General features: G+C 40.9%; 1 protein-coding gene across 2 annotated transcripts in view; it reads right to left on the reverse strand.

The window, feature by feature from the left end:
* Positions 1 to 329: 329 nt before the first annotated feature.
* Positions 330 to 26,931, reverse strand: part of homer2 (homer scaffold protein 2) — a 31,753-nt gene continuing 5,151 nt past the window's right edge. For both annotated transcript variants that reach the window (XM_039795133.1, XM_039795132.1), the window contains exons 2-9: positions 19,884 to 20,040; positions 10,581 to 10,712; positions 10,192 to 10,281; positions 9,249 to 9,388; positions 7,571 to 7,727; positions 6,867 to 6,977; positions 3,898 to 3,978; positions 330 to 2,288 (exon numbers count right to left, since the gene is read on the reverse strand). In XM_039795133.1, coding sequence (XP_039651067.1) covers positions 2,100 to 2,288; positions 3,898 to 3,978; positions 6,867 to 6,977; positions 7,571 to 7,727; positions 9,249 to 9,388; positions 10,192 to 10,281; positions 10,581 to 10,712; positions 19,884 to 20,040 — 1,057 coding nt within the window. In that variant the 3' untranslated portion in view covers positions 330 to 2,099. The remainder of the gene's footprint in view (positions 2,289 to 3,897; positions 3,979 to 6,866; positions 6,978 to 7,570; positions 7,728 to 9,248; positions 9,389 to 10,191; positions 10,282 to 10,580; positions 10,713 to 19,883; positions 20,041 to 26,931) is intronic.

Below are 26,931 nucleotides of genomic sequence, written 5' to 3' on the forward strand. Positions count from 1 at the left end.
TTACACAGCTATATTTAGTGCTATGTAAATCAACATCAGAGAAAAAGAAGTGCGGTGGTGGAGCTTCTGTACTCGAGCCTCGGCGGGATGCAGCTCTGGTGCTGTAGCTTCATTCCACCTCCTCATTCTCATCCAGGAGAAAATGCCTTTAGACTTTGAAAATGTCAACACATTTGTAAGCTTTAACAGTATCTTACTTCCCTACACCGAACCCACAATACTGATTTGCGACTAAGTGGGGATTAGAGAAACCTCCTCCTCCGCTCTGTTGAGCGCTCGCCAAAATGTGGCCCACTACTTCAACATAAAAGAAGACACTGAACTCAGCATTGTAATTAAACTAAATTTTAACAATTGTCAGTTCTATTGTACAATATTGAACAGGAGTCACAAAAGTGAACAAGAGGCATTGGTTCAAAAGGAAGGATCATACTTTGTGTTCCAGGTTCAGGTGATTTATGAACAGTAGAGTTAAACACAGAGAGAAGCAAAATGTCCCTTCACAGATCAAAACACTGATGAAAAAATATAGAATTATTATAACATCATAGTATTACCCAGTAAATGTGCCACTGCAACATATGCCTCTTATTTCAAATGTACCATGTTTCAAGATCGACTTCCCCAAAAACAGCTGTGACACCATCCTGCAAACAAATCCTCAATTATGAAGCCTCTGAATCCTGACAGTTTGGTATCTTTTAGAATATATTATCTTACATCTATAGAGACATTATAGGATAAGCTTGATTTACTTGGTATGTTCTAGAAACACTAGTTGCAGAGAGGCACCAAAATAAATAAATATATAAAACAAAAACCAAGAATTTGACAGGGTTTGTAGTGAAAAGGCCAACGCCATCTAAATGTTCTCAGTAAAGTACACTTTCACATTATTCACCCATTGAGCAGCACCTAGTCCCCTCACCCACAAATAACCACCACCATAACAAAGACTAGTGTGTAGGAAGCACATCAACAGCCTTGGAGACATCTTTGTTCTACATGTGGACAACAACACTATTGAACACACAAAGTCCTCTGAACACTGCACTAGACTCTTGGGAAAATTGGGGTTCCTATTCATATTTTTGGATGTTTTTGAAGGAAAGCTCCCGAGACAAGAGAACTTTCCTTCTTAAAGCAAAATAATCAATAACAAAAAAAAATTAAGTGTTTACGGAAAACACCCACAAGAGAGTTGATGACTTCCTGCTGTGGTCCCTCCTCGGACTGTTTTTTGTGCAAAATGACATTTTGTTCTTGAAGTTTACCACCACATTAACGTCCTCGGGATGGGCTTGCATGCCTGCGTTTTCTTCTCATCTCATTTTATTAGTGAGAAGGTTTGTTTTTCATCAGGTTCTCTCACAAAAAGTTATAATTATGGTGATGGTCATCGCTTGGCCAGTTCTCCTTGCCAGGTAGATTTAGACTCGCCTGGAGGCACTTTGTGTCACGGCCGTTTGTCACGTATGTGCATATAATCTAATGTGTACAAACTGTCTTCTAACACACCTGAGATAGACGAGAGGCAACAGCAAGGACAGTCTGTAGAAAGATTTCATCTCTAATTCTCTGAGGGGGCCACAAGGATTAACACCAATTATTACTTGAGTGATGCTGAACAGCATCGTCTTTGTGTTTTATTTATTTTAGCCCTTTTTTAGTCCCCTCTTCTACTCTTCGCTCAGACTGCCTGTGAAGAAGTGCTGCAGCCTTCAGAAAAAAAGACAGATGGACAGAATCTAAGAACCCACCACCAGCTTTTTAAAGTAGTCCCCCACACACACACACACACACACAGAAACAGATAAGAAAGCTCAAAGTGTGATTCTTGATTTAGTTTAAGAATGCCAGCACACAAAATGGAGCCATTTGGTGGAGCATGCTGGCCTTCCTCCTGCCAGTCTCTCTCTCCCTCTCCAAAAAACATCTCTCTCGCACATGGTAGTGTTTATTAGAAGCCAAAGCTGATAGTGTCTGAGTGGACATCACCTCGGGGGAGTAGGTGCCACATAGTTCCTGCCCTGAAGACGTACTGTAGTGAATCCCCTCCGTACCTGACCTCTGACCCTTTCAGCTCAGTGCCACTTTACTCAGTTATCGACGCCGAGCTTTGAGAGCCCCTGCCGGAGCTCATGCAGCTCGTCTATCTTTCCATCCAGTGTATCCATGAACTTCTTCAGCTCGTTCTTCATGTTGCCCTGCTTGTGTTGACTGTCGTCTACGTCCAGCTGAAGAACCCCAATCCTCCCCTCCAGTTCCTTGTTCTTCGTCTCGGCAGTCTGTAGACAGACATTAGGAGAAAAAGAATTCAGCAGATGGTGGATACAGAGAAATCAAATTCATTTCTTGGGAGGGGTGACGGAGCATATGATGTAGCAGTGCAGGTGTCTTTATCTTAGCAGAGATGCCATACCAAAGACCAAGCTTCTTACAGCTACTGTCAATGAGATAACAGCATTTCACTCCTTTGAGTTCTGGGGAACATTTGCCAAAAGCGCTGTGGAAATAAATCCCTATTTTCATCATCAGGACTGAAAACAAAGCTTTATATTTAGTAAAGGTACATTTTTGCGTGAGGATGGGAGGGTAAAGCAAGTCTTTCAGACAAGCAGGCAACACAAGTGACACATTAATGCCGAAGATACCATTGCAGGGAGAGGTTTAAAATAGGAGCGCTAAATGGGTGTTGCGCCTGCATGACTGGATCCTCCAGCTGACTCCTGAAACCTGATCTTCACGTGGGGTGTCGCCTTTAAATAGAGAGGTGCGATGACCACAAACACAGAGGTAGAGTAAGTGGATTCGTTTTTTAAAAAGAACTAAGCCACAGAAAAGAAAACACACACACACACACACACACACACACACACACACACACACACACACACACACACACACACACACACAAGTTTCACTTCCCATTAACTTGTATCTGAATGGACTGGCTGAGTTTTCATTTTGGGCCTCGTGGATAAACCGAGGTATTTGAGAAATCCCATTGTCTAGGCTTCTCCTCAGTTTGAGTAGCTGGTTAGCTAAACTCTGGTTCTGTTGTCCTTGTCATTCATCCAGCTGGCTGTTGCAGAAACAAGCGAGGCGGCCAAGCTTTGCGAAGCACAAGAACTTCAGGCATGCCACTGTTGGTTTTATTCTCCTCCCTGCCCCGGCTCAAAAGGCAGCACATGCGCGACAGCTTGAATGATAAAATGCTGCTCTGAGTCAGTCAGAACAAGGCGAGATGAGCGTCACTATCAATGCAGCTCATGTCAGACTTGGCCCCAACGCGATGTACAGTCATTCACCAAGCCTGGCACTTCTACTTTTACAGAAGGTTTGGTATTACTCAATGAGGAATCCGACTCGACAAACAGGGGCTCTTTGTTACAAGGAAGACGGGGAGGTGATGGGCGTGAATCTGTATTGTTTTTTGTTTTTTTCTAACTTGGTCATCAAAGCGCTCAAACAACTTTAGCTGTTTTTGGAGTCAGCAAAACAGATCAAATCTGCACTGCAAGGAAACTAATAAGCCGTGACAGAGATGTAGTATCTCTGTTGCACAGACGAGAAAGAGGACACCTTTTCAAAGAGGCAATAAGTGTTGTACTGGGGGGGGATGGACCTTTATTAATAGATACAGTAACCACAATGTGCGTTAGTGAGACACGTGACGGGAATGTTGTGTCACCAGCCCTCAGGCAGAACTCTCTCATTCTTTACCTCCGTGTGAAAGCGCTGCTTATACGCCTCAGAGCCTGATAGCGTGTTGCCTCGCTGTGACAGACATCATGCACTCCTGTGTGCTGTGAGCTCAGGCTTTTATATCGCCGCTGTAAATCCCACCTGAGAGAAATGTGGGGTTTGTGGGATTCCTGGGTGCTTTGAACGTACCTGCAGTTTTGCGGTGATGCTCTCGCACTCCGCCATCAGCTGAGGGATTATCTCGGCCTGCTTCCTCAGATTCTCCAGCTCCTGGGAAAAATAGATACAGAAACCAGTTAATCAAAAGCCGACAACTTTCATCAGGTTGATTTCTTTTTCTATGTTGTTTCTTAAGAACATTACAACTCATTTAACTAAAGAAGCCAAACATTTCAAATGTTAAAGAAATAGTTCAACATACTGGGAAATACACTAGATGAGGATATTGATACCGCTCTCATATGGGTGTTGTTTTTCCCAGTCTTTATGCTAAGCTAAGCTAACTGTCTCCTGGCTTCAGCTTCACATTTACCATAAAGACATGACAGTGGCATCGATCTTCTCATCTAACTAACTATCGACAAGAGAGCGAATAAACGTATTTCCCAAAATGTCAAACTATTCCTTTTGTGAAGCAGCTCAACAAGAACTTTGTATAAATAAAATACAAAATTGACAGAGTTATTATTTATATCAGGAACTAGCTGATCAAACAGTAAGTAAAGAAGAGTACAAAGCTTTTTGATACTCGGTGGTGCTAAGGACACATTTCAGGCGGTACCGAACAAATATGTCAGCAATACAAAGCAGGTACGGAACAACGAAAAGCAACGTGAAGGGTGATTTTGTTTTAAGTGTACAGCTCTTATTTCATTAATGTTATTTTTTATTTTATTTCATTTATGTATTATTTTATTATTATTTGTGTGTGTGTGTGTGTGTGTGTGTGGGGGTGTGTTACATGTATGTTCTGTTACCTGTAACATACTGCTGGTTGTGTCTATGAAAACATTTGATCATAAAAAAAGCAACGTGAACGGTTATAGAAAGAAACAGACTAGATGGATTACCGACACCTTGATTCTGTTTTTCATCTCAATCAAACATCTATTATCACTGTGAAAGTTTTATCTTTCTGACACACACACACACACACACACACACACACACACACCCCTTTATTCTGGAGAGATGCCTAAAGGGACTAACTACACAGTCACATGATAGAGCAGTGAAACTGCAGTGTGTCATATGACCCATCCCTGGGGACTTTTCTCTGTTTTTTTGTTTCACAGTTCCATAGCATCCAGAGCATCACACCAAGTCATAATTGGCTGGGTCTCTGTAGTCACCTGCTGCAGCTTTGTTCTGTTAGTTCACGTGTGGCCTGCGCTGGGGTCAATACCACAGTGAACGCTTAATAATTCATAGGCAAGTTTATAATTGGGGGAGTGGAGCATGTGCATTTCTAGGCGGGGATGAGTCACTGGGCAGATGAGCCTCTGTGGGCCGTCTGCTGTATCAACAATGAGACTTCCTTCTGCAGGCCCCTCGGTCAGTCAGGAGCATTATGGCTCATACACAGGACTGTGGAAATGCCCCGAAGGACACGATTCTTTGCATATAATATTTCAAAATAGCTCCAGCTCTTTGAACTACTTCTTCGCTGTTGTTGTGTAAGATGTACCACTCTCCAAGGAAGATGTTCTACTAATACTCAGGCTGCCAGGTGCTAAACTAGAATATCCCAGGCACACCGTGTACCTCAGGGAATTTAAAAAGGGTCTTTACGCAGCAGAGCCATAAACGTCATTATGTTTCAACACTATTCAATTCAAACTAAACGATTAGTTGTTTAGACAATCAACAAAAAAATTAATCAAAATATATTCAAAAATCGGTTAATCATTTAAGTCATTTATAAAGCAAAAGAATCAAACATTTGTTGGTTCCTGCTTCTGAAATGTGTGGCTATACTGCTTGTCTCGGTTTCAATGTGACAGATATATATATATTTTTTTTTTTAAACTTTTTTTTATTTTAGTGACTCAACCATGATATACATTTTAAAGAGTGTAAAGCTTGATTTGCTGCAGTGTCCAGGTTATATAACCTTCTGGTCTATGCATCACTTTAATGGGATCAAACTAGAAAATATCTACAAGTACTTGGCTACATACTTTAAAAGGCCCTTACTGAAATACTGTTGCTGTTGAAACAGAATACTAACTTATCTACTATTTTCCTCTTATGGCAACTGGATTTGGTTTGTTTATCTTTCCCTCTGTTTCACACATGGCTGATTGTGTCTCCCTTTCATGACGCTGATAGGGGGGCCACAATTACTATAGAAAAAGGCAACAAGACTCTCAGATGTTGCCAGAAATTTGTCCTAATCATTTGTCTGCAGACAGAAACCACATTTAACCAGCAACAAGCACAGGTCAAAAGACTGTGTGGCCGCGCAGGGCTCATCCTCTTTAGAAATAACAGCACCATTCGGCTCCGCTGAGCTGACAGTCAGCTAGTTTGGACTGATGCAGTAGGCATACGGCGATGCTGCTAATAGCATTTGTGCCAAAATTCCCTGCTGCTCTGACTACATACAAAATCAGTGGATACATTCACATCCCCCAGTCTGACTATTTTCACAGTGCAGTTTAATTGTACCAAAACAGGACATATATCAAGTAAATTGCTGGAAAAAAAAAAACAAGCAGCACAAAAAGTAAGATAAAAGGACATTGAGAGAAAAACATTGGGCAGTAGAAAGGTCTGGGTTTAGCTGGGTAGGCGATAATAACAAGACCGATCCATACAAAACCCAAGATCCCACAGCAAAACCTATTGTTTCCTACTGAGGTATAATCACCTCCTGAGGGAGAGGAATGGTACTGAGTAAGAACAAGAGGCGGAGAGCTGAAATGTTGAAGAGGTGAAGAAGAGAAAGTAGATCTGTAACTTCAGGAGATGAAGAGGGGAGTGTTAACATGAAAACTGTGCTTTTCTTTATGAAGAAAGGATGAAGTGGACTGAGTGAATCATAAACTGTCAAGGTAAAATACCACAAAAAAACACTGTTTTACAAACTTTACAGACAGCCTTGCTCTCAACAGTGGCCCTGTTGTTTCAAGACAAATGTACTGTAGACGGCTCACCTGCTCTTTTTCGTGCAGCTCAGTCTCCAGCTCCTGCACTCGTACAGACAGTTGGGCGTTTTTCTGCTTCTCCTGATTGGCTTCGTTACACTGAGCTTCTAGTTCTGTAATCTGCACACAGAACAAAAAAAAGGAGAAGTTGTTTATTAAAAATGTTTTAACTCTGAAAAGTAATCAATGTGTGACAACAGGTTTTTTAGAACATATTCCCATTTTGTTTACCCCATCATACTTTTATTTTATTTGTGAAATCCTACATAGTATAAGTGACGTCATGTTGAAAACTGACACTAGCAATTAGACAAAAAAAAAAAACTTGCAGCATGTTGCAAAATGAAGAGTATCATTGCAACACCAGCCCAGCTGCAGTAACAGCCCACATCGATTATGAAACTAAAATTATTATTTATAGTGGACTCTGGTGCAGGGAACACAGAAACTAATAAAATGTGCAGTACTTTGCTCTCTCAAAGTGAAGAAACGAGAGAAACTTGAGCTTTATCAAAGTTTGGTGAGGGACTCGCTTATCCTACCATACAGATTTTAAATGATAGATTAACAGATAATGTAGTCATTTTGAGAGAATTTGTTGTGCAGTTTTGTTCCTTTTATAAAAGAAGCAACAGCGTTTCTAACCTGTCACCTTTTCTGCCAGCAGGTTGGAAGGGTTTGTCTACATTATTTAACTTCCCTGACTGTATTACCTTTTCCCTGAGCGCGTCACTCTCTTCCTTGCAGGCACTAAGTTGTTTCTTCCAGCTCTCTACATTAGCGGAGGACTCCTGCAGTGCGTCCACCAGCCTGGCATTATTTTCTCTTAAAGTCTGCAGCTCTGTTTCCCACTTCTTGGCATTGGTGTTGCTGCCAGACCAGAGAGAGACAGAGAGATTAATGGAGGAAAAAAAATTCGGCAGGTTAGTGCCGAAATGCCTGTGGCATGTGCCCACTGACATGACACACAATGCTACAATATCCTTCCAGTCATGACTATTTAATTAGGTGTTGATGTACATCAAACTGCCAAGACAGAATTCGATCATTAAAATAAGAAATAAGTGGGAAAAGTCTCAAAAGGTCTAATGAGCTGCAGCCCTGATATGTACCAACATACAGTTTGTTATCTTTTCATACCACAGAGTGTGTGTTTCTGTCTTATCATTAAGGTTGAAGAGATTGTGATGTATCTTTAGTATGCATCGCTGTTCCCTTCCACATGCATGGCTGCTTCGAAGTGTGCGGCTCTCCATGAAATGCAGACAGACTTGCACCATGGCATTCTGCAACCCTAGGATGTTTCACCGCTGTGACACATTTCCAAAAAACTAAATCTCAAAGCATTGTGAAGGCATGGAAACGGGCCAACCGAGACAGGGAGCAATGGTGGACCAAACGGTGTTTTACAACCACAAGTTGGAGGGGTTAACGATACATGTTAGCTTGATGCACTGGGTTAAACCATAAAACGTTTTGTTTAAAATCACTGTTTTAAACAGGCATGATAAAGCTTTATTACAGATCCGTATCTTCCTACATAGGATGTTTCCTGGAAATAATTTGGTAACAATTATAAGAGACCGTTGCTTGAGTTTAGTTAGTTGTCCATAAGAATGTATTTAATTGAACTGGTCAATGTAAACCAAAGTAAATATTCGTTAGGTACAAAAAACAAGCAAAGAAGGGAAGACCACTTTAGATTTGACTTTTCGGCAAACAATGTGCCTTCCTATGAGCTTAGAGCATTTTCCACACGGCGTAATTCAATTTACTCATGCAGATGCTCATGTCATTCTTATTTTTTTGTGTGCGTTAAGTTTTAAGTATTGCCAGTGAAGGTCTGCTAATTGGTCTTCGTTTTACCTCCGGATCTTATATTCCATCTGGATCAAATGTCAGTGATTATTTTGTTGCTACCCAGTACTAATTCTGGCTAAATTTATTCACTGTAGTTTTAGTTGACTCAGATGCCCTTGGGTCATTTTAATCCCATCTGGAACCACATCTGGTGTTTCATGCAATTACCGTTTTATACACTCAGCATCTGGATTATAAAGGCCATATAACCAAATGGTGGAGTAGAGCAGTGTCACTCTTTAGATTAGATCAGATGATTTCTGAGCCCTTAGTGGACATGTTATTATCCCAGCAGCAATAAAATAAACACTTTGGTGCAGAGATAATTAGAAAAAGAAAAAAAAAGAAAAAATTGTGAAAGTGATTAGGAGCTGCTGTGAGTTAAAATGATATGATGCCCGTTGAAGTGAGTTTTGCTGTATTGTGAGATTATGTGGCATGTGATTTTATCTTGAAGGGGGGAAAAAACATTTAGATGCAAATCACATTAAAAAGAGGTTCTTCTGAGGTTTCTATGAAAGTAAACCTTGCCTCTGTTCTACTGCACTCTTGAGACGTTCGTTCTCGGTCTTCAGCACAGCAGCCTCCGGACCAACATGGAAGATTTTCTCATCATCTGTTCCATTAAGGCTGGACGCCTGGTTGGATGAGGGCGTCTCACGTCCAGACTCCTGGTAGAGGACAGAGAGTGATGGGTTATGGTTCAGGGCAGTTTTTGATTCAGTCTACCTGCAGCTTTCTAATGGTCTGATGGGTCAAAATCCATAAAATGTGTCTCATAAATCTAGCACTGACTGTGAAAAAGGGCCCTGGGCTTCTTTCAGTGAAACACTGAAAACACCCCGTCAACACGTCAGCTTTGACAGTGGAGGGGTGTGGGAAAAGGGATGCCAGTATTTATCATGTCATATGGCCCAGCAGCTTTGTGTGTCTCAGAGTGGGATTCCTGCCATCGGGAGTCAGTGCAGGCAGAGAGCAAGCCACGATGCTGGATGTACCTCCAATCAATGCTGCTTAACTTACTGACAGAATTATCAACTTGAGATCATCGGTGTTGAACGGAGAAACTTGTACTGGTTTATTATTTTCACTGGCTTCCTTGTCCTCTTAACTGCTGTGGTGCCAGCCAGGTAGTAAGTAGCTTAGGATAACTTTTTACCTTTCTTTTAGGACAATTCACTCTGTTGTGTTGACGTGTTATATTCAACCCAAGCTTCATAGGCCTGTGTTCATATAAACATTTAAACTTAATTATTTGAATACTTGATTATGCCAGAAGCTATTATTAAACACATAATCTGTACCCATTGGTGCTTGTGGAAAGGAAAGTGAGCTAAACTGAAAATGTTAAATTGCTTATTTTCTCTGCAGTGTTGCTAGTTTTCTCTCTGTACAGTGACTGTAGATGAGACAGTAAGATAGCAGAGGTGTTGTACCAAATCAGAATTTCAGACAGCAGAGAGATATCCTTTACCTGGGAGTGATTGCTCATCGTCTCCACCTTTTCTTGAGATTCCCTTACTACCTTGGCTGCATCTTTTACCTCCTGGAACTTCTCAGAAAACTGAAAATATGAGAGAGAGACGTGAAAGAGCTGTGATGATTAGTGGCAATACAAGCTGAAATCCAAGCTGTAATGTCATACGCAGTGTGGCTCATCTTGACATTTTTTTTGGAGATCATGGAGCCGGCTACCTAGTAATAGTAAGGCTATACCCTTAAATAATTTTCTGATCGCTTAATTTCCCCATCTGATGTTCAATTGGTAAAACATGTTGCACAGTCACTCTCCAGTTTTAGGAAAAATAGATAAATCAACTGTCTCTAAGCTTTATGTGATGCTGCGGAAATGTTTCCTCTCACCTTGGCCAGCTGCTGCTCTGAAGCGAAGCCCAGTCCAAACACAGTGTTGGCCCTGCTGTCCGCCCACTGGCCAAACTTCTGCGACGTCTTGGTGAACGTCATGTTCGGCGTGATGGTACTGTTGATGATCACCTGTTAGGACAAAACAGCTTATCATTAATGTCCTAGCCTTGTTGGATATCATACGGCTAATCAATCCAGATGTATATACTCCCAGCATGGATCTCAGGTCCATCTGACTGTCACACTCCCTCAGAAAGATGCCTGCTGCTGGATTTTGAAAAGTGTATGTCTCGTCCAGCCGAGACATGTTAAACAAGGAGCTCCAGCAGCTGCATTTACATGATGAATAGTCCTATTGATTAAGCAAAGGACAACCCCCTATTGTAGCTTTATAATCTGTAATACCCACGCTGACAAATTTGATTACAATTTGCTGCATACTATTTATTTATTTTTCTTTCTTAGGGTGATCCACTGATCCATACGCACGTTTGACAGCCTTTCTAAAATACAAAGCTATTTTTTAAAGCAATCTTTGGACGTATTTAAAGAGTACTGATCTTTTGAAGAAATGGTAATTATAAATGAATGATGCAGGAGAGTTTCATTGTGCCCTACAATGTCCTGTGAATCAAATTATCCATCTTAAATGCTTTTTCATTTTAAGATATGTAACAGAGTCTACTACACCCCTTGTTGGTTCACATGAAACAAGCGCCAACATAATTTCACTGGGATGCTATTAACATATTGTCGTAGCGTCCATCTGTTCAGGACTTTTGGGGTTGTTGAGTATCCAAAGGTTTGTCTGAATTGACAGGGAGGGCCATACCACACAAACAGACTTTGCTACGACTTAATGATGAATCAAATGAAAGCGGAAGTGTTAAAGGTTTTACAGCTGCCAAACTTTAAGTCCAAAGAGGGCTGCTGCCTCACAATCTTGGCACCAGAAAATGGCTGACAAATTTTCATGATATTGTATTCCTTGAGCCGCCCAAAATGAATATTGCAAAATCCTCCAATTTGGAAATGTGGTCACATGGAGTAGAGCAAATAAAGTCTAAGCTTCGTGGGTCATGACCAGAGAAAGACCATACATTACACCCTACTCTATTTGTTATGGTCAAGCAGTCCATGGGAGACCCCATGGGCAGGGCGGTTGAACGGGTTGTTTAGAGTCTGTTTGTGTGTGTCAATCTCTATTTATTTATTTATTTATTATGTTTTTGTGAGCAAATCTTTATTTGCAATTGTGAGACAAAATAATTTGAATGTTTTGCATGCGCATACAGAATATACCCCGACCATGTCCACCCACACTATGCAGTGGTGACCTCCAAGTAGTCAAATGACATTCTCCATATTTGCTACAATACATACTCACCTGTTGTAGATAAGCAGTAAATCAGCTGCTAGAAAACATCTGCTGCAGTCTAAAATTGTAACTAGTGCACGAGGCAGTGACAGTAGAAACCAATAGATGCAGAACACTATTTTAGCCTGACCAGACTCCACAGATTTGTGTGCATTTACTGAATCACTGTAGACATATGAAATATGAAAATGTAAATGAAATATAAGAACAGCTACATGTGCATGTAAACACAAGCAGCTTTAATTTACTATTGCGCATGTACACAAACTATCTCACTACCAAGATATAAGAGAAGTTAAAAACAGCACATGCAAATTACCCTAACAATTAAGAAACAATGGACAGTTTAATCACAGTGCAGCCCTTGTTTCATAGCAACATGGCTCTGATCACAGGATTCGAGAATTCAAATCGCTGACAGACTCGTGTCCTTTTCTACGCCCCCACCGTTTCCCTCTTCATCTTTTCAGTGGCAGAGGTGTTGAAACGCTTTACGCTGTATCGTTACTGGACACAGAGACCCAAAAAGCAGAGACTGAGCTAACAGAATGAGGACATTAGCACACAATCAATACCCACATTTCTGACCCATTCAGAACAATGCTAATGGATCCTGAAGAGGGAGATCACTGCACATACACATAAAGTGTCATTTACTGCAAATATTACAGTCGCAACCTCTGATTCAGGCTGCATTCCCACATCAAGGGTTTATAACCAGAGTGGCACATTAAGGTGCCAGTAATCGGATTTTAAAATCATGACTCTTTCAGAGGCTTTATCAAAACAAAGGTTACCTAATTTCCCCTGAAGAGCAACCTGAGCAAAGCCTGAACAACACTCACACGTCTCATCTCAAGCAGCTGAGTGAATATTTAACAGAGTTCACCGTGTTGGCTCAAAGAAAAGTGTTGAGATAAAATGAAACTTTAATGATCATTGTGGAAAAACTGGGCCGTTGCTGCAGAATGAAGCAAAAAATAAAAAGGAAAGATTGAGGTAACCAGATGGTTAGCATATGTAACCAACCTTTTAAACATAACATGTCAAAAAGAAATATATGAATCTACAGGTTACCCTCAAATTTATCAGATTAATCACATGTCAATCAGCCAATCTCTAGAGTCTAAATTTCTTCTCAGTTTCATCTCTCGTTTGCTAGAAATCCTGTCAAGAGCCTCCTCTACATAATCATGTTCACAATGTTTGCTTGAAGATGTATCTCTTCAAATTGACAACAGACTTGTCAAATTCAACTTGAACTGAGGTAGTTCACCTGTCCCTTGTTGAGCTGATATGCCGGAACTGCTAGATTTTATGACAGAAAATATACTCTTGATTTACGAATATAAAATGGGTATTTAAAAATGAGTGAAATTGGTTAAATGAGACAAGATCAGTTTTTTTTTTTTTAAATAACCTATAGGCGTAAAGGTACAAAGTAAAGCTACAGTGAGTCACTGAACCTGCCTCTGTCTGTGTTATGTAACAGAATAACAAGCAGCATGAGCAAGATCAACTTTATACCCCTGAAACCACACACACTACAGACCTTGCACCAGTGTCGTGCTGCGCACCTGAAGCTCACTCAGAACTCACAAGTAGGGCTGGACCATAATCCAATTTTATCGATGATTGACTTAATTATTTCAAGTTAATTGTGATGAAAAGCTAACAACATTGTTAATTAAGTTTTTGTTTTACACATATGAAGAGTTTGGTTTGATGTAGAGCTGAAGCAAATTAAGTCAATTAATCAACTACTTGATAGACAGAAATCTAGAACCATTTTGATGGTCCATACCCTAGTTCCAGCTTTTACATTTTTAGAATTCTTTGTCTTTTAGAATAGTAAAACTGAATATCTGTTTTGAACTGTTGGTCAGACAAACCAAGCCAATTTAAGCCATCATCGTGGACATTTTGGACAATTTGTCGACATTTTGTTGATCAAACCATTAATCAAATAATCAATATTGCCAATCAATCATATACTTTTAATACCGTATGTGTGTTTTATCCTTTTTTCTTCATTTTTTATCTTTTTATTTATTTACTGCTTCTGCACAGATTTCCACCAATGTAATTTTGTTGCACCCATACAATTCCAATAAAGTATCTTGAATCTTATTTTATATAATTTATATTTTATTTTTGCCATATTGTGATTTATATTGTGAGATATTTTGAAAGAGAAAAATAGTGACAATAAATTCAACCATATAACCCTGCCTTGTGCATAACTAATCTTTGAACAGGTTATTGATTCTGTATTATGGTTGAACGCCTACAGAAACAGGAGTAGCAACATGAGTATCAGCAGAAAAATGCATCTGTGGAAACCCAATCAATTATATGTACGTTAACATACAGGACTTCTTGGTTGTCCCCATCTTCGTTGGCTCTGTAACTGTATGTTGGCATGTACTGTATGAGTGAACAACTAAGTGAGCAAGCGAGTGAGAGTGGGAGGGTGAGACAGAGGGAGGGAGAGCAGAGTGACACTGGCAGCTGTGCCGGTGGTGAGCTGGGCTGTGGATCAAGTAGCACAGGAGGCGCAGAGCGAAGCTGGGCTGGCCAATGGCCGGAGGGTCAGATGGAAACTCCGAGACAGCCAGGAGGTTATTGGAGAAATCTTCCTCAGCTGATTATGTGTCTGCAGAGTGCACAGAATCTGCAGAGTCAGTAAGATAGGAGCTGTAGAACATGGGAGAGGAGTCTATGAGAGGGAAAGAGCTGTGATCACTTGTCAAGCACCAAATGCCAGAATGTGTCATAGCTGAAAACAAGGACACCCTCTACACAGAGCGGTAACTTTTTTAAGATGATAAAAAATGTCTTGGTTATCTAGAGCAGTGGTTCTCAACCTGGGGGTCGCGAGATCATTTCTGGAGGCCACCAGATGGTTGGGGAGAAAAAAAAAGAAGACATAATTTAGACAGGGGAATGTTTTTTATATTCTTGTGTGAAGTTTGGTGCATTTCATGTGTTATATTCAGAGCTTCACGCTAACACCGACCTCATTATTTTGGGGGGGGGGCGGGGGGGTCGCGACTCGAAAAGGTTGAGAACCACTGATCTAGAGAGCCCAAACTCTCGGCTAACTTCTGACTCCATTCCACATATTATAAAACAAGTTTGTTTTTAATCCGAAACACAATATTCCGGAACATGTTAATTGAATATTGTTTCATTGGGTGGCTTGTGGCTCGGAGGTAGAATGGCGGCCCCGTAACCGCAAGGTTGGCGGATCAATCCCAGGCCACATGTCCGTCCACGTGTCAAAATGTCCCAGAGCAAGACACTGAACCCCAAGTTGCTCCCCGGTGCTGAACGTATAGCTGTCCACTGCTCCTAATACTTAGGATGGGTTAAATGCAGTAATATAATTTCCCTGCATTGTACTGTGTGTATGTGGCAATAAGTTTGTTTTTATAAAAAAAAATATATTACTGTGCTTGCTCATAACATTGGGGTACCTCACTATTATACTCGCTAATTGGTCAACAATTGCAAACTTCAGTGAGTTCCAGTTAAATGTATGGCACACAGCCTAGTTTTTGAAGGATATATATAAAAAATAATGGTGACAAATGGGCAGCGAGGACTGTCCTGATGATGATGAACAGGCAGAACTGGCAGCGGTGTTATAAGTGAAACACAGCCAATGAAAGGCGAGACGATGGTCGCCATGTCCTCTCATCAAAGCAGAAAGCAAAATGTGAAAATTGTGATTGCTCATCAAGCAGAGGTGTGATGTAGATGAAGTGAAATGTTCAATATATTTTGTGTCTGCCAATCACTTTAATGACCTGATGCATTTGATCTCACCATATATTAAGGACTGCAAAAACATGCAGTCCCCCGATGGCAATGACGCAGGTTTGGTTTTAGAAGGGAGGCGGGGGATTAACATAGCTGGAGTGAGGGTTGCACCACCACATTAAAATCATAAAACGAAGGCTAGATGAGGATCTACCGACTTACATACTATGACTGAGCTGGCCCTCATGCTTTCCATAATCATAATAGCGGAAGCCTAATTCAAAAGTAAGAAATTCTGTTTTCATTTTGTATTATTAAAGCTCTGATTTTACATTACAGAAAATGTAGCTTCATGACATGCTTCATCCAGGCTGCACATGCATGGGTCCCTGCATTGATCCACAGACCTTCACGCGTATCTTCGCTGAACTATAATTCAAGCTTGAGACGAGACAATGAGTGGGCAATCGCAGTCACAATAAACACATCATTACAACATACAGGAAATGCAGTGTCTAAGGCTAGAATCATATTTCTACTATGATTCAACTTTGAGTCTTTACAGTCAGCGATGCACAGCAGCATTTTCATTGGAAGAAGATAATAAATACATTCATGTTTTTTCAAATTATTTGTTATTCCAGTTTGTTTTTCTAACAGTCAATGACAGGCAATGTTGTTTACAATACTGAAATTCCTGATATTGGAGATGCATATTAGCTCATACCAGCTTTGGTGTGAGTGCACTATAATCCTAATGGATGATTGTTTTGGGACTTGTATCAACCCAGTGCATTCTCTCATCATGATGGCTGGGAAAACAGTAAAGGACATAATCTAGTTTGACTTTAATGATTCATCCAAACTCCAACTCAAAAGTGTGGGGGGCAAATACTGGAGTCTGAAGCTCCCAGTCCCTTTCATCACCAGTGGAAATAATGTGGTGTCTAGGTGGACATGAAACTTTATGACATACAGGTAGAGAAACTATATGGTGCACTTGGGGTGCAGCCACAATTTTACAGGAAGGCAATGTGATGATAACACACAGGGAAAATGGCTGTTAGTTGGCTGTATACATTAAACTAGTTAAAAACGGACATCTGGCAAACCTGCCAGCCACATTTTACAAACTCACTTAGATGAATTTTAATTCTTATTCTTGGCAGATATACGTCTTTTAGCCCACCAACTCTCGGCACATGAGCCAATATGTTAATTTTGGACACCGGCTGTGAGAGTAGTAAGAAATAAAGAAAAATAGGTAGTTAAAGGGAAAATATGTAGTAGAGCTGATTTTTTTTAAACGTTATTTCAGAAAGTTATCACACTTGAAATAGTACAGTAAGAATACCCTTTACGGTGTTGTCATAATAGGTTCATCGCTGTATGAGAAGTGTGATTCAGGATGAGCGAAAGTCAAAAGTGCTGAGATGCTCCTCTACTTGCCATATCATCCTCAGCGAGTTGCCCAGCCATCACGGATGGAGGAATATAAGCTGACGGCCTGTCATAGTTAGTGTGTACAGCAGCACAGGCTATTCTTCTGGACAGACCTGTCTCCCTCGCAGCTAGAGCACACAATACTAACTATATTTAACATTAATTTGATATGACTCAACATTTCCTTCGTTTTGGTTGCGTTGCTCATACCAACATGACTTACTGAAATTAACTGGAAACGGATCTCTATTTAAATAGACATTGAATTTTATTTAATAAATGTTCATCTTCATAACTCTCATATAGCTGCTGCCTGTGGACATTATATGACACATATGCTCTGTTACTCAAGGTTACAGGAGGGTGGAGAGTATCAGGACAGGGAGGATAACAGGAGTGGGAGAGCAGAGAGAAGACTCCTGGCCTTGAGGATATAGAGGACGTACAAGCCCATAGATGCATCGATTGAGAAATAAAGTCGATTTAGATCTCTTTCTTACAAAGAAAACACGTTATTTGATAAAGACTTCCAATTCGTATTGTCAGTGCTGTAGCTGCAAAAGTGCTGCTTGATGACATAACAAATTAGAGTCTCGCTTCTCTGGCTTCTTGCCGTGGGACGAGAGCTATTTTGAAGCTAACATATTCTGACCCAACAATGCTACGCAGGAATAGAGAACTAATAAGTTTTTAATTTATTTTAAAGATTTACTTGCACAGGAAAATGTGTCCCTAATCTTAAAATCTCATATGCCGTTTGCATTATTTCTCACTGTTAAGAAGTCCTACAGTATGCAATAGCAGAAAAGGCTTGCTATGCAAATACTTTGCATTCACATATATCTATGTTGAGTTCCTGTGAGACCCACCCTTCAGCTGTTGGGTTGGTAATCCTAACACTGAACTCAACAGGCCCTTCACCCAAACAGAGAGGTGCATGGTAAAAATATGTACTATAAAAAGGACACAAACCGATCCATACAGTCAACCCATTCGGTCTCTGAAGTGGCTCTGCAGGTAATCTGTGTGATTTAAGATTGTGCAAAAGGTGATTGCCTGATGGTGTCTGCAGAGGGATACCACTATCATAACTCTCCTCCAGTCTTCACACAGAGAAGACTCTGATCGCCATGGAAACACATACTCTACTCTTTCCGTTAGCGGAGGAAGGTGTGAATATGAGACATAGGCACACTCATATGGTGTCTATTGTCACAGGCATGATTTAATGTCAACACCATGTTCTTGCGTTGACAAATCAAAATCATTTTGGAAAAAGAGCTACGGAGAATGTTCACATACGGTGCATGTTATATAACCAAGCGATTCGTTGTTCTTCAACACACATGGGTGAAATAGAATTCAAAAGAAAAACATCAAATCAGGTCAAAAGGCAATGCAGAGGGATTTGACGAAGAGCTTATCCAGTGGGACCACTATTTACAAGGATGACTGTTTGTTGATGACAGTAAATCACAGATAATTGGGTTTAATTACGACTCAACACGTGTGCAGCTCTTGGCTGCTTTTGGTAATTTATTAAAGAGGATGATTGCTGATGTTCAGACTTTGATTTCAATATACATGTCACTGTTCTGTGCTAAATTATCAACACATACGGTATTTGTAAGCCTTACATAAACTCATGTCTATCTTAAAGTGCTCATATTATGCTCATCTTCAGGTTCATAATTGTATTTAGAGGTTGTATCAGAATAGGTTTATGTGGTTTAGTTTTCAAAAAACATTTTTGTTGTACTGCACATTGCTGCAGCTCCTCTTTTCACCCTGTGTGTTGAGCTCTCTGTTTTAGCTACAGAGTGAGGCATCACACTTCTATTCCATCTTTGTTGGGAGTTGCACATGCGCAGTAGCTAGGTAAGGACTACTAGCCAGTCAGAAGCAGAGTATGAGGGCGTGCCATGCTAGCAGCTAGGTGAGCATTATAAAGTGTGTTACAAAGTGACGCACGTTGGTCAAGTAAAGGCTGGACTACAACAGAGCTGTTTGGAGCAGTTTGTGAACAGTGTTTCCTGTTGGAGATGGTAAGTCCCTTTGGGGTGGACTTTGGGCTTTTTCACTTTGTAAGGCAAGGCAAGGCAGCTTTATTTGTATAGCACATTTCAGCAACAGGGCAATTCAAAGTGCTTTTACAGTGCAGTATAATAATTTAACAATTATTTAAAGATAGGCAACATCATAAAGAAAGAAAGGTCTTCAGCCTTGATTTAAAAGAAGTGAGAGTTGCGGCGGACCTGCGGTTTTCTGGGAGTTTGTTCCAGGTATGCGGAGCATAAAAACTGAACGCTGCTTCCCCCTGTTTAGTTCTGACTCTGGGGACAGCAAGCAGACCTGTCCCAGACGACCTGAGAGGTCTGGGTGGTTCATAGTGTAGTAGCAGATCAGAAATGTATTTTGGCCCTGAACCATTTAGTGATTTATAAACCAGCAAAAGTATTTTGAAATTAAGTCTTTGAGGCACAGGAAGCCAGTGTAAAGACTTCAGAACTCGAGTGATGTGATTCACTTTCTTGGTTTTAGTGAGGACTCGAGCAGCAGTGTTCTGAATCAGCTGCAGCTGTCTGATTGATTATTTTTTTAAATGTCAACTGTCTCTCCTGAGAGCAGTTAAATGTTTCCCATCATCTCTTTCTTATATGGTTACACACACACACACACACACACACAGACTCACAGTATGCACACACACATACCTTGGATCCATCCACGCTGATGATGCGGTAGCTGTTCCGTGTGCTGTCGTAAAAATAAGAGACAGTGACGGCCTGCTTGCTGGCAGGGACCCAGTTCTTCTTGGTGGTTGGGTCAATTTGGAAGACATGGGCCCTGGTGGTGTAGATCGGCTGCTCCCTGGAGAGCAGAGGACAGAGGAGAGGGATGATATGAGGGAAGGACAACTGTAGATAAGACACACAATATGCAACTACAGGGACACTGTGCTGTGTCTCCAGAGAAGCAGAGCCCTTTGAGTCTCAGCACGGACAGACAGGTGATAATGTAACACGAACACTAAACCTTAGCAAAGCCAGTAGCACATCAACACCCCCTCCCCTCTCGTAGGCAACAGTAACACATATCTAGGTATTTGTGTGAGACTGTGCATGTGTATGCACTTGCATCTATTGTCTAATGGGAGATTTCCCCTGTGCACAAAATACATCCAAGACAATTATCTACGTGTGGTAACACAGTTAAACGAGGAGAAGACTCACCGTCTGTCAGAATCAGTAACGAAGTGGCGGACAGTGAGTGTTGTGTGGACGTTGAAATGTGGTCAGAGACATTTGGAGAAATTGCTTTTATTAACATCATGTTTGCTGAATTTCAGCCATATCACCAAGCCCTATAAGAATTACTTCACATTGCTTCTCTTCTCTTTAGCCTTTAGCAGTCTGTAAAAACATTTGCTCAATTCCTAGAAGATTGTTTTGCACAGCTGATTGCACAACAGCTCCTTAACCATTTTAGCAATGTTTTTTTTCTTCTTTTTTTTGGTTGATACAGATTGTTTTGTGTTTGCCACTCAGTGCTGAGGGCCCGTGGCGACTTCATAGGAGCATTTTCACTAAAATTAAACCATGACAATTAAGGCCAGCAGTTTGAAGTTCTTCCAACACCTAACATATAGTAATGAGTGATATGAGGACTATATGGATGACCAAAGTTATTAACGCCAATGGTAAAAATAATGTTTTTAATTAAAACACTGAAATTAAACCTTCAATAAAGCAATGGTGAGTCACCTTTATAGAGTAAACTACAGCTGTATTGGGAAACAATATGTTAACATGACTTCCACCAATCATGGGAACACCAGGTAATTAAAACTCTGCTCATCTCAATCAGTGACCAATTGTAGCCAGTATCCACATTATTGTCCTTCCTAGTGGTACTGCTATGTCTGGCCATTTTAGCTGATCCACATCCAACATCAAATCTTCTTACTGATTTCAAATCCTTCGGATTCCTTTATACAAATCGATTAAAAGGTTAAACTTGCAAACATCTTTAAAATGTCCGAAATGGAATTAGCTATCAAAGCACAACTCAACAATAATTGTGATGGGGAAAAGTTCAAAATCATGTCATCTATCTTTAAGCGGGTGAAGTAATCTGCCTCCCAGCAATGAGCAGCTCGCTGCCCGTATGATCCAGAAGAGCATAAACATGGGGATGAAGGAGCAGGATCAGACCGCCTGTTACACTTGAATGACTGCAGACTGAAAAAAATACAGTGGAAATGTTTCTCCTCTTTATGACATCTACAACACACAGACACATCTCTTTCTCTCTGACTATTCTCTCTCTCTGTCACACACACATATGTGTAGGTGCAGGGTAAGGATGTGGGTTATCTGGGAACTGAACACAGCGGCGGTCTCCACAGGCCAGAGACTGATTCAAGAACCACATATAAACAGACATTATCATCAGCTTCATCTCACAGAGTGAGGACCGTGGATAAAACACACACACACACACACACACACACACACACACACACACACACACACACACACACACACACACACACACACACACACACACACACACACACACACACACACACACACACACACACACACACACACACACACACACACACACACACACACACACACACACACACCTGAGATGTGGAGTTTTATGCTGTTGTGAAATATGCTCAGCAGAAAGTTCTCTGGCATCAAGGCAGCAGCATACTATACACGTATGAATATTATTTCTTCTTCTTCTACTTATTCAATCATGAGTGTCAAATCCATATTTCTAGGATGGTGTTCAAGTGCAGCTTGTGGTAAAAAAAAAAAACCACACCTGCATGCAGTACACTCATATTCTCAGTTCTTATACAAATTTGACACAGAAAGAACACCACCGGAGGAAGGGAAAAACCACTTGCACGTTTTAAACGGAAGTGCTTTACAGGGACTGGACCCAGCAGGTTTAAATAAAAAAAAAAAAAAAAAAAAAAGGGTGAGCGCAGGTGGTAATGCTCCTCTATAAAGTTCCAAGAGCGAAGAATAATTAGATGGAGTGGCTGGATGAGAGATGAGAGGACAGCTCAAGAACTCAATAATGGATGAAGAAGATGGAGAATATGGGAGAGACAGATGGGAAGTACTTGTCCTGCTGGAAGTCAAAATGTGAAGTGAATGTGTCTCAGGCAGGGCGAAGTTTACTGGGCACTCACACTGCTTCACACTTATCTTTATAGCCTACTTGAAAAAGTTGGTATATCGCCTCTATGTTTCTGTCTCAGTGTTTCTCTTTGTCTTATCTTGTTACCTTTTATTTTATTGGTTTGTCCTGGCATCTTCTGCATGTCCAGTCGCCCTGATACCTTCTTTTTATGTTCTTCCTCGTTTTCTTCATGGTGCATGGTCACACCAAAAACTGTCGCTTTGCCTCTGTGAGTAAAATTTTTGATCTTAAGGATATAAAATCCTGGATGACCTATAATTTTCTGATGTTAAACCCTAACAAAACTGAAGTTATTGTGCTGGGCCCTAAACACCTCCGAACTTCATTATCTAGAGATATAGCTACTCTGGATGGTGTTGCCCTGGCCTCCAGCACCACTGTTAGAAATTTAGGAGTTATCTTTGATCAGGATATATCCTTTAATGCCAATCTAAAACAAACCTCAAGAACAGCCTTTTTTCATCTTCGTAACATTGCCAAAATTAGGAATATCCTGTCTCAAAACGACGCTGAAAAACTAGTCCATGCATTTGTTACTTCCAGGCTGGACTATTGTAATTCCCTACTGTCAGGTTGCTCAAATAAGTCTCTTAAGACTCTCCAGCTGATCCAGAATGCTGCAGCGCGTGTTCTCACAAGAACTAAGAAAAGAGATCATATTTCTCCTGTATTAGCTTCTCTGCATTGGCTTCCTGTTGAATCCAGGATTGAGTTTAAAGTCCTTCTCTTGACCTACAAAGCTCTAAATGGTCTAGCACCATCATATCTAGAAGAGCTCCTAATACCCTATTGTCCCACTAGAACACTTGCGTCCCAGAATGCAGAGTTACTGGTGGTACCTAGAGTCTCTAAAAGTAGAATGGGAGCTAGAGCCTTCAGTTATCAGGCTCCTCTCCTATGGAACCAGCTCCCGATCTGGGTTCGGGGGCAGAAACTGTCACCTCATTCAAGAATGAACTTAAAACTCTCCTATTTGATAAAGCTTATAGTTAGGGAGTGAGGAGTTGCAGTGTTCACCTAACTGGCCCAACTGCTTCTCTTCATAATTGTTAGATTAATAATACATAACAAAGTAAGGGGAGGCAGGCCAGCCAAGCCAGATCCGGCAGGGGGAGAGTTCTAAGCCCGAAAAGCTACCTCTCCTTATGACCTGTCTCTCTTAGTTACCTGTTATACTTACGCTGCTATAGTCCTAGACTGCCGGGGGACTTCCTTCCTTTGACACACTGAGCTGCTCTCTCCTCTCCCTTTCTATTACTGTTTCTATTACTGTTACTATTACTATTACTATTTGTGTGCAGCCCGTCCCAGAAATGCTTGTTACTAATCCTAGCTTCTGGGGAGTTTACTCCCCGGAGTCCTTATGCTTTTTTTTCCCCCAGCGTATTTCCTTGGAGAACGTTGGCACCAAGACCCTGGTTGCAGCTGTCGCCGTGGTCCTGCTGCACTCCCTGCTGAGCTCAGCGATGCCCTGCAATGTCATGCTGCGTCCTGCTGAACCCTGCAGCTTCCCGCTACATCCAGTCACTGTTCCATTATTAATGTGACTACTATCGCCACTGTTCATCACACCCCCAACCCGGCTCGTCAGACACCGCCTACCAAGAGCCTGGGTCTGTCCGAGGTTTCTTCCCAAGAGGGAGTTTTTCCTCGCCACTGTCGCACTGCTTGCTCTTGAGGGAATTACTGGAATTGTTGGAATTGTTGGGGCTTTGTAAATTATAGAGTGTGGTCTAGACCTACTCTATCTGTAAAGTGTCTCGAGATAACTTATGTTATGATTTGATACTATAAATAAAATTGAATTGAATTGAATTGAATTGATGGTCATGGTTATGTTAGGTAGGCCTGTTTGTCTTCTCAGCAAGCTGTTTGAGGTCATCTACTTTCTTCACTTCTAATTAATGATTAGTTAGATTTTGGTCTGCTCATTCTCTGATATAACAGATCACTAATCTCCACTGCACAGGTCATGTCTCACTTGGTCCCAGGAGAAAAAGTATTTTCTAGCAAACTTCCTACAGTACAACATCACTTTTTGTGTGAACCTTGTCAAATCCTGATACTTTCTAGTATTCTTTAACTTTCTCTATTTGCTTTCCCTTCTTGGCCTGTCATTTACTTTAATGACATGAGGGGTTTCCACTAAATGTGTGAAGTGGGCCCAAGGGTGCTGAGCTGGACACAGTGGCACAGACACACTTTAATTGGTGCAGCTGAAAAACCTTTCACACGCAACAAAACCATTACAGATATTGCATTTTTTAGAGCATGGGGATGTGATTAAAAAGATAAGCCTAAATCCAAATCATCCGAGAGCTTGTTCTTAAAAAGTCACTAAATTTATTCCAAACAAAAAGCTGCTAAAGCTAGCAAAAACATAAGCACATGCTCCTCCAGTATGTCAAGACTAGAGGTTTTATTAACAGGGTACAGATGGTGCCATTGTTGTTGTAATGCAGTACAGCAACTGGCAAAAGCAAGTAGTCATTCAGTTCAGTATTACTTTAATGCAGTACTTTGAGGTCCCGAATGAAAATAATGTCGGACAGGCAGGCAGGCAGCAATAATTCATGAGCTAATAAAGCTTTTACTTCCACTGGGATTATGGTTCTCACAGAAATGAAAGCCTAATAAATTCACTGTCCTTTTTAAGCCTAATCTCAGTCTTCATCTGCTTTGGGAACAACAAACCCCATTATACAGATCACTGTTGTCGCTTTACATACACATACAAATGTACACGCACACACACACTATACACAACACACACACACACACACACACGATGACCTTTGCAGCAGCAGTGTCTGGAGCCAGCTCACACTGGCAGTGGAAGAGAAGTGAAAGGCCACTGCTGAACACATGGATGCACTCAAACAACTGTTGGTGGAATCAAGTGATCTGCTTTTCTGAGATAAAAAAGCATTAGGTTGATTGATTTTACTGGATAAAAAAGAAGACGACATTTGGGACTTTATGAATGCTGGATTCTTTCTCCCGCTGACTGTCGGTTGTGCTGTCCCCATCTGGTGCTTTAAATAATTTACAGGTGTGGGTGTGGGTGTGGGTGTGGGTGTGTGTGTGTGTTTTTTTTTATGTGTATAGGGGGGAGGTTTAAGTAAGTACTGCACTGTCAATCCCTATGTGCACCTAAACACCCACATCAGGCCCACCCACACTGATGATGCAGCAATCGTGTTGTGTACCGGCAAAAGAATAAATTAAAAATGAAGGAACGCGCTGACAGCCAGATAGTCAAAGTCAAACTGTACCTATTAATATGGACCTTTCCTTTAACATTTAATTAATCTATTTCACAAAAAGTTATGATGGAACCCTATAACTATGGTTTCAACTGTGAGGAGGATAAGTGTTGCAAAAAGCTTCCATGTTAGTGTGCTAAATAATTGCATTAGAATACTTTTTGAGAAGCAAAATATTGTGAGTGATGCATGACTAAGCCTGCCTGACTCATGTTCTCTTAGATCCTTTCAAATGTTAGCTTGATCACTACCTGTGATTTAGCCAAACACTGTATTCTCAAGAGTTTAAGTGAAGAAGGATAATCCTGCTGCTTAAAGACGACATTTTAAGATGATGCAGGATGACACCGTGCCCTGAGAGAAAGTGTGAATAGCAGCAGCTTTTATCTTTGACTAAAGAGTGAAACAGCCTCATCCAGATTCTGGAGTTTAAAGAATTCACTCCAGGCTCATTCCCCAACCAAACTTTCCCCATCAATCACAATCATCTACCTCTCTCTACGAATGAAACGGACACGTCAGCCGTTTAGATTATTGATTAGTGATTTGGCAATATGATGCCAAACACAGGCTTTGTAGGCTTTGTAGCCTATTTGACAGAAATCAGCAGTCTCAGCAGCTTCAGAAACGTGCACTGCAACATTCTTTACGTTCCTACAGAGTGAACATAATGTTGCTTTACCAGCTCCAGTACTCACACGTGAGGTAGCAAATATAACTGCGCAAATTTAGAGATAAATGAGTCCAAGGGTTGAGTCTGACAATGGAGTAGTGCTCGAAAATTAAATATAGAGAGGTAAACATACTTATGTATGCTGTATATTTAATTACTTTTGTTCCTTTTACGTGACAAGTTGATGACTTTCCGCTGTGAAAGGTTTGTGAAATAAGTGTTTTTCTCTACCCTGGCAGTATTGTTACACAGGTGTGAAGTCTCCCTCTAAATGGGTCAGCAGAGTCATAGTATCAACACACAATGTCTGGGTTTTACACCATGTTTTGAATGTGAGGAGAAATAAACTAGTCAACTGTACATCCAGGTACTATCGGGTGCAGACCCACAGGCACAATGATATGAATAAGCCTGTAACGCTTTAATAGGATCTCTTCATTAGCGAGACAACATCCCTCTGCCAGTGGGACTTCATGAGGTCATTGGTCTGTTTAGAAGACACCTACGTTTTCCCCCTCTGAATCCACCAGGCAAAATACTAACCTGAGAAGACATTTTCAGTGAAATGCACCACATGACATGAATTACTGACAACAA

This window comes from Perca fluviatilis, chromosome 3, assembly GCF_010015445.1.
Source record: "Perca fluviatilis chromosome 3, GENO_Pfluv_1.0, whole genome shotgun sequence".
Classification (NCBI taxonomy): Eukaryota; Metazoa; Chordata; class Actinopteri; order Perciformes; family Percidae; genus Perca; species Perca fluviatilis.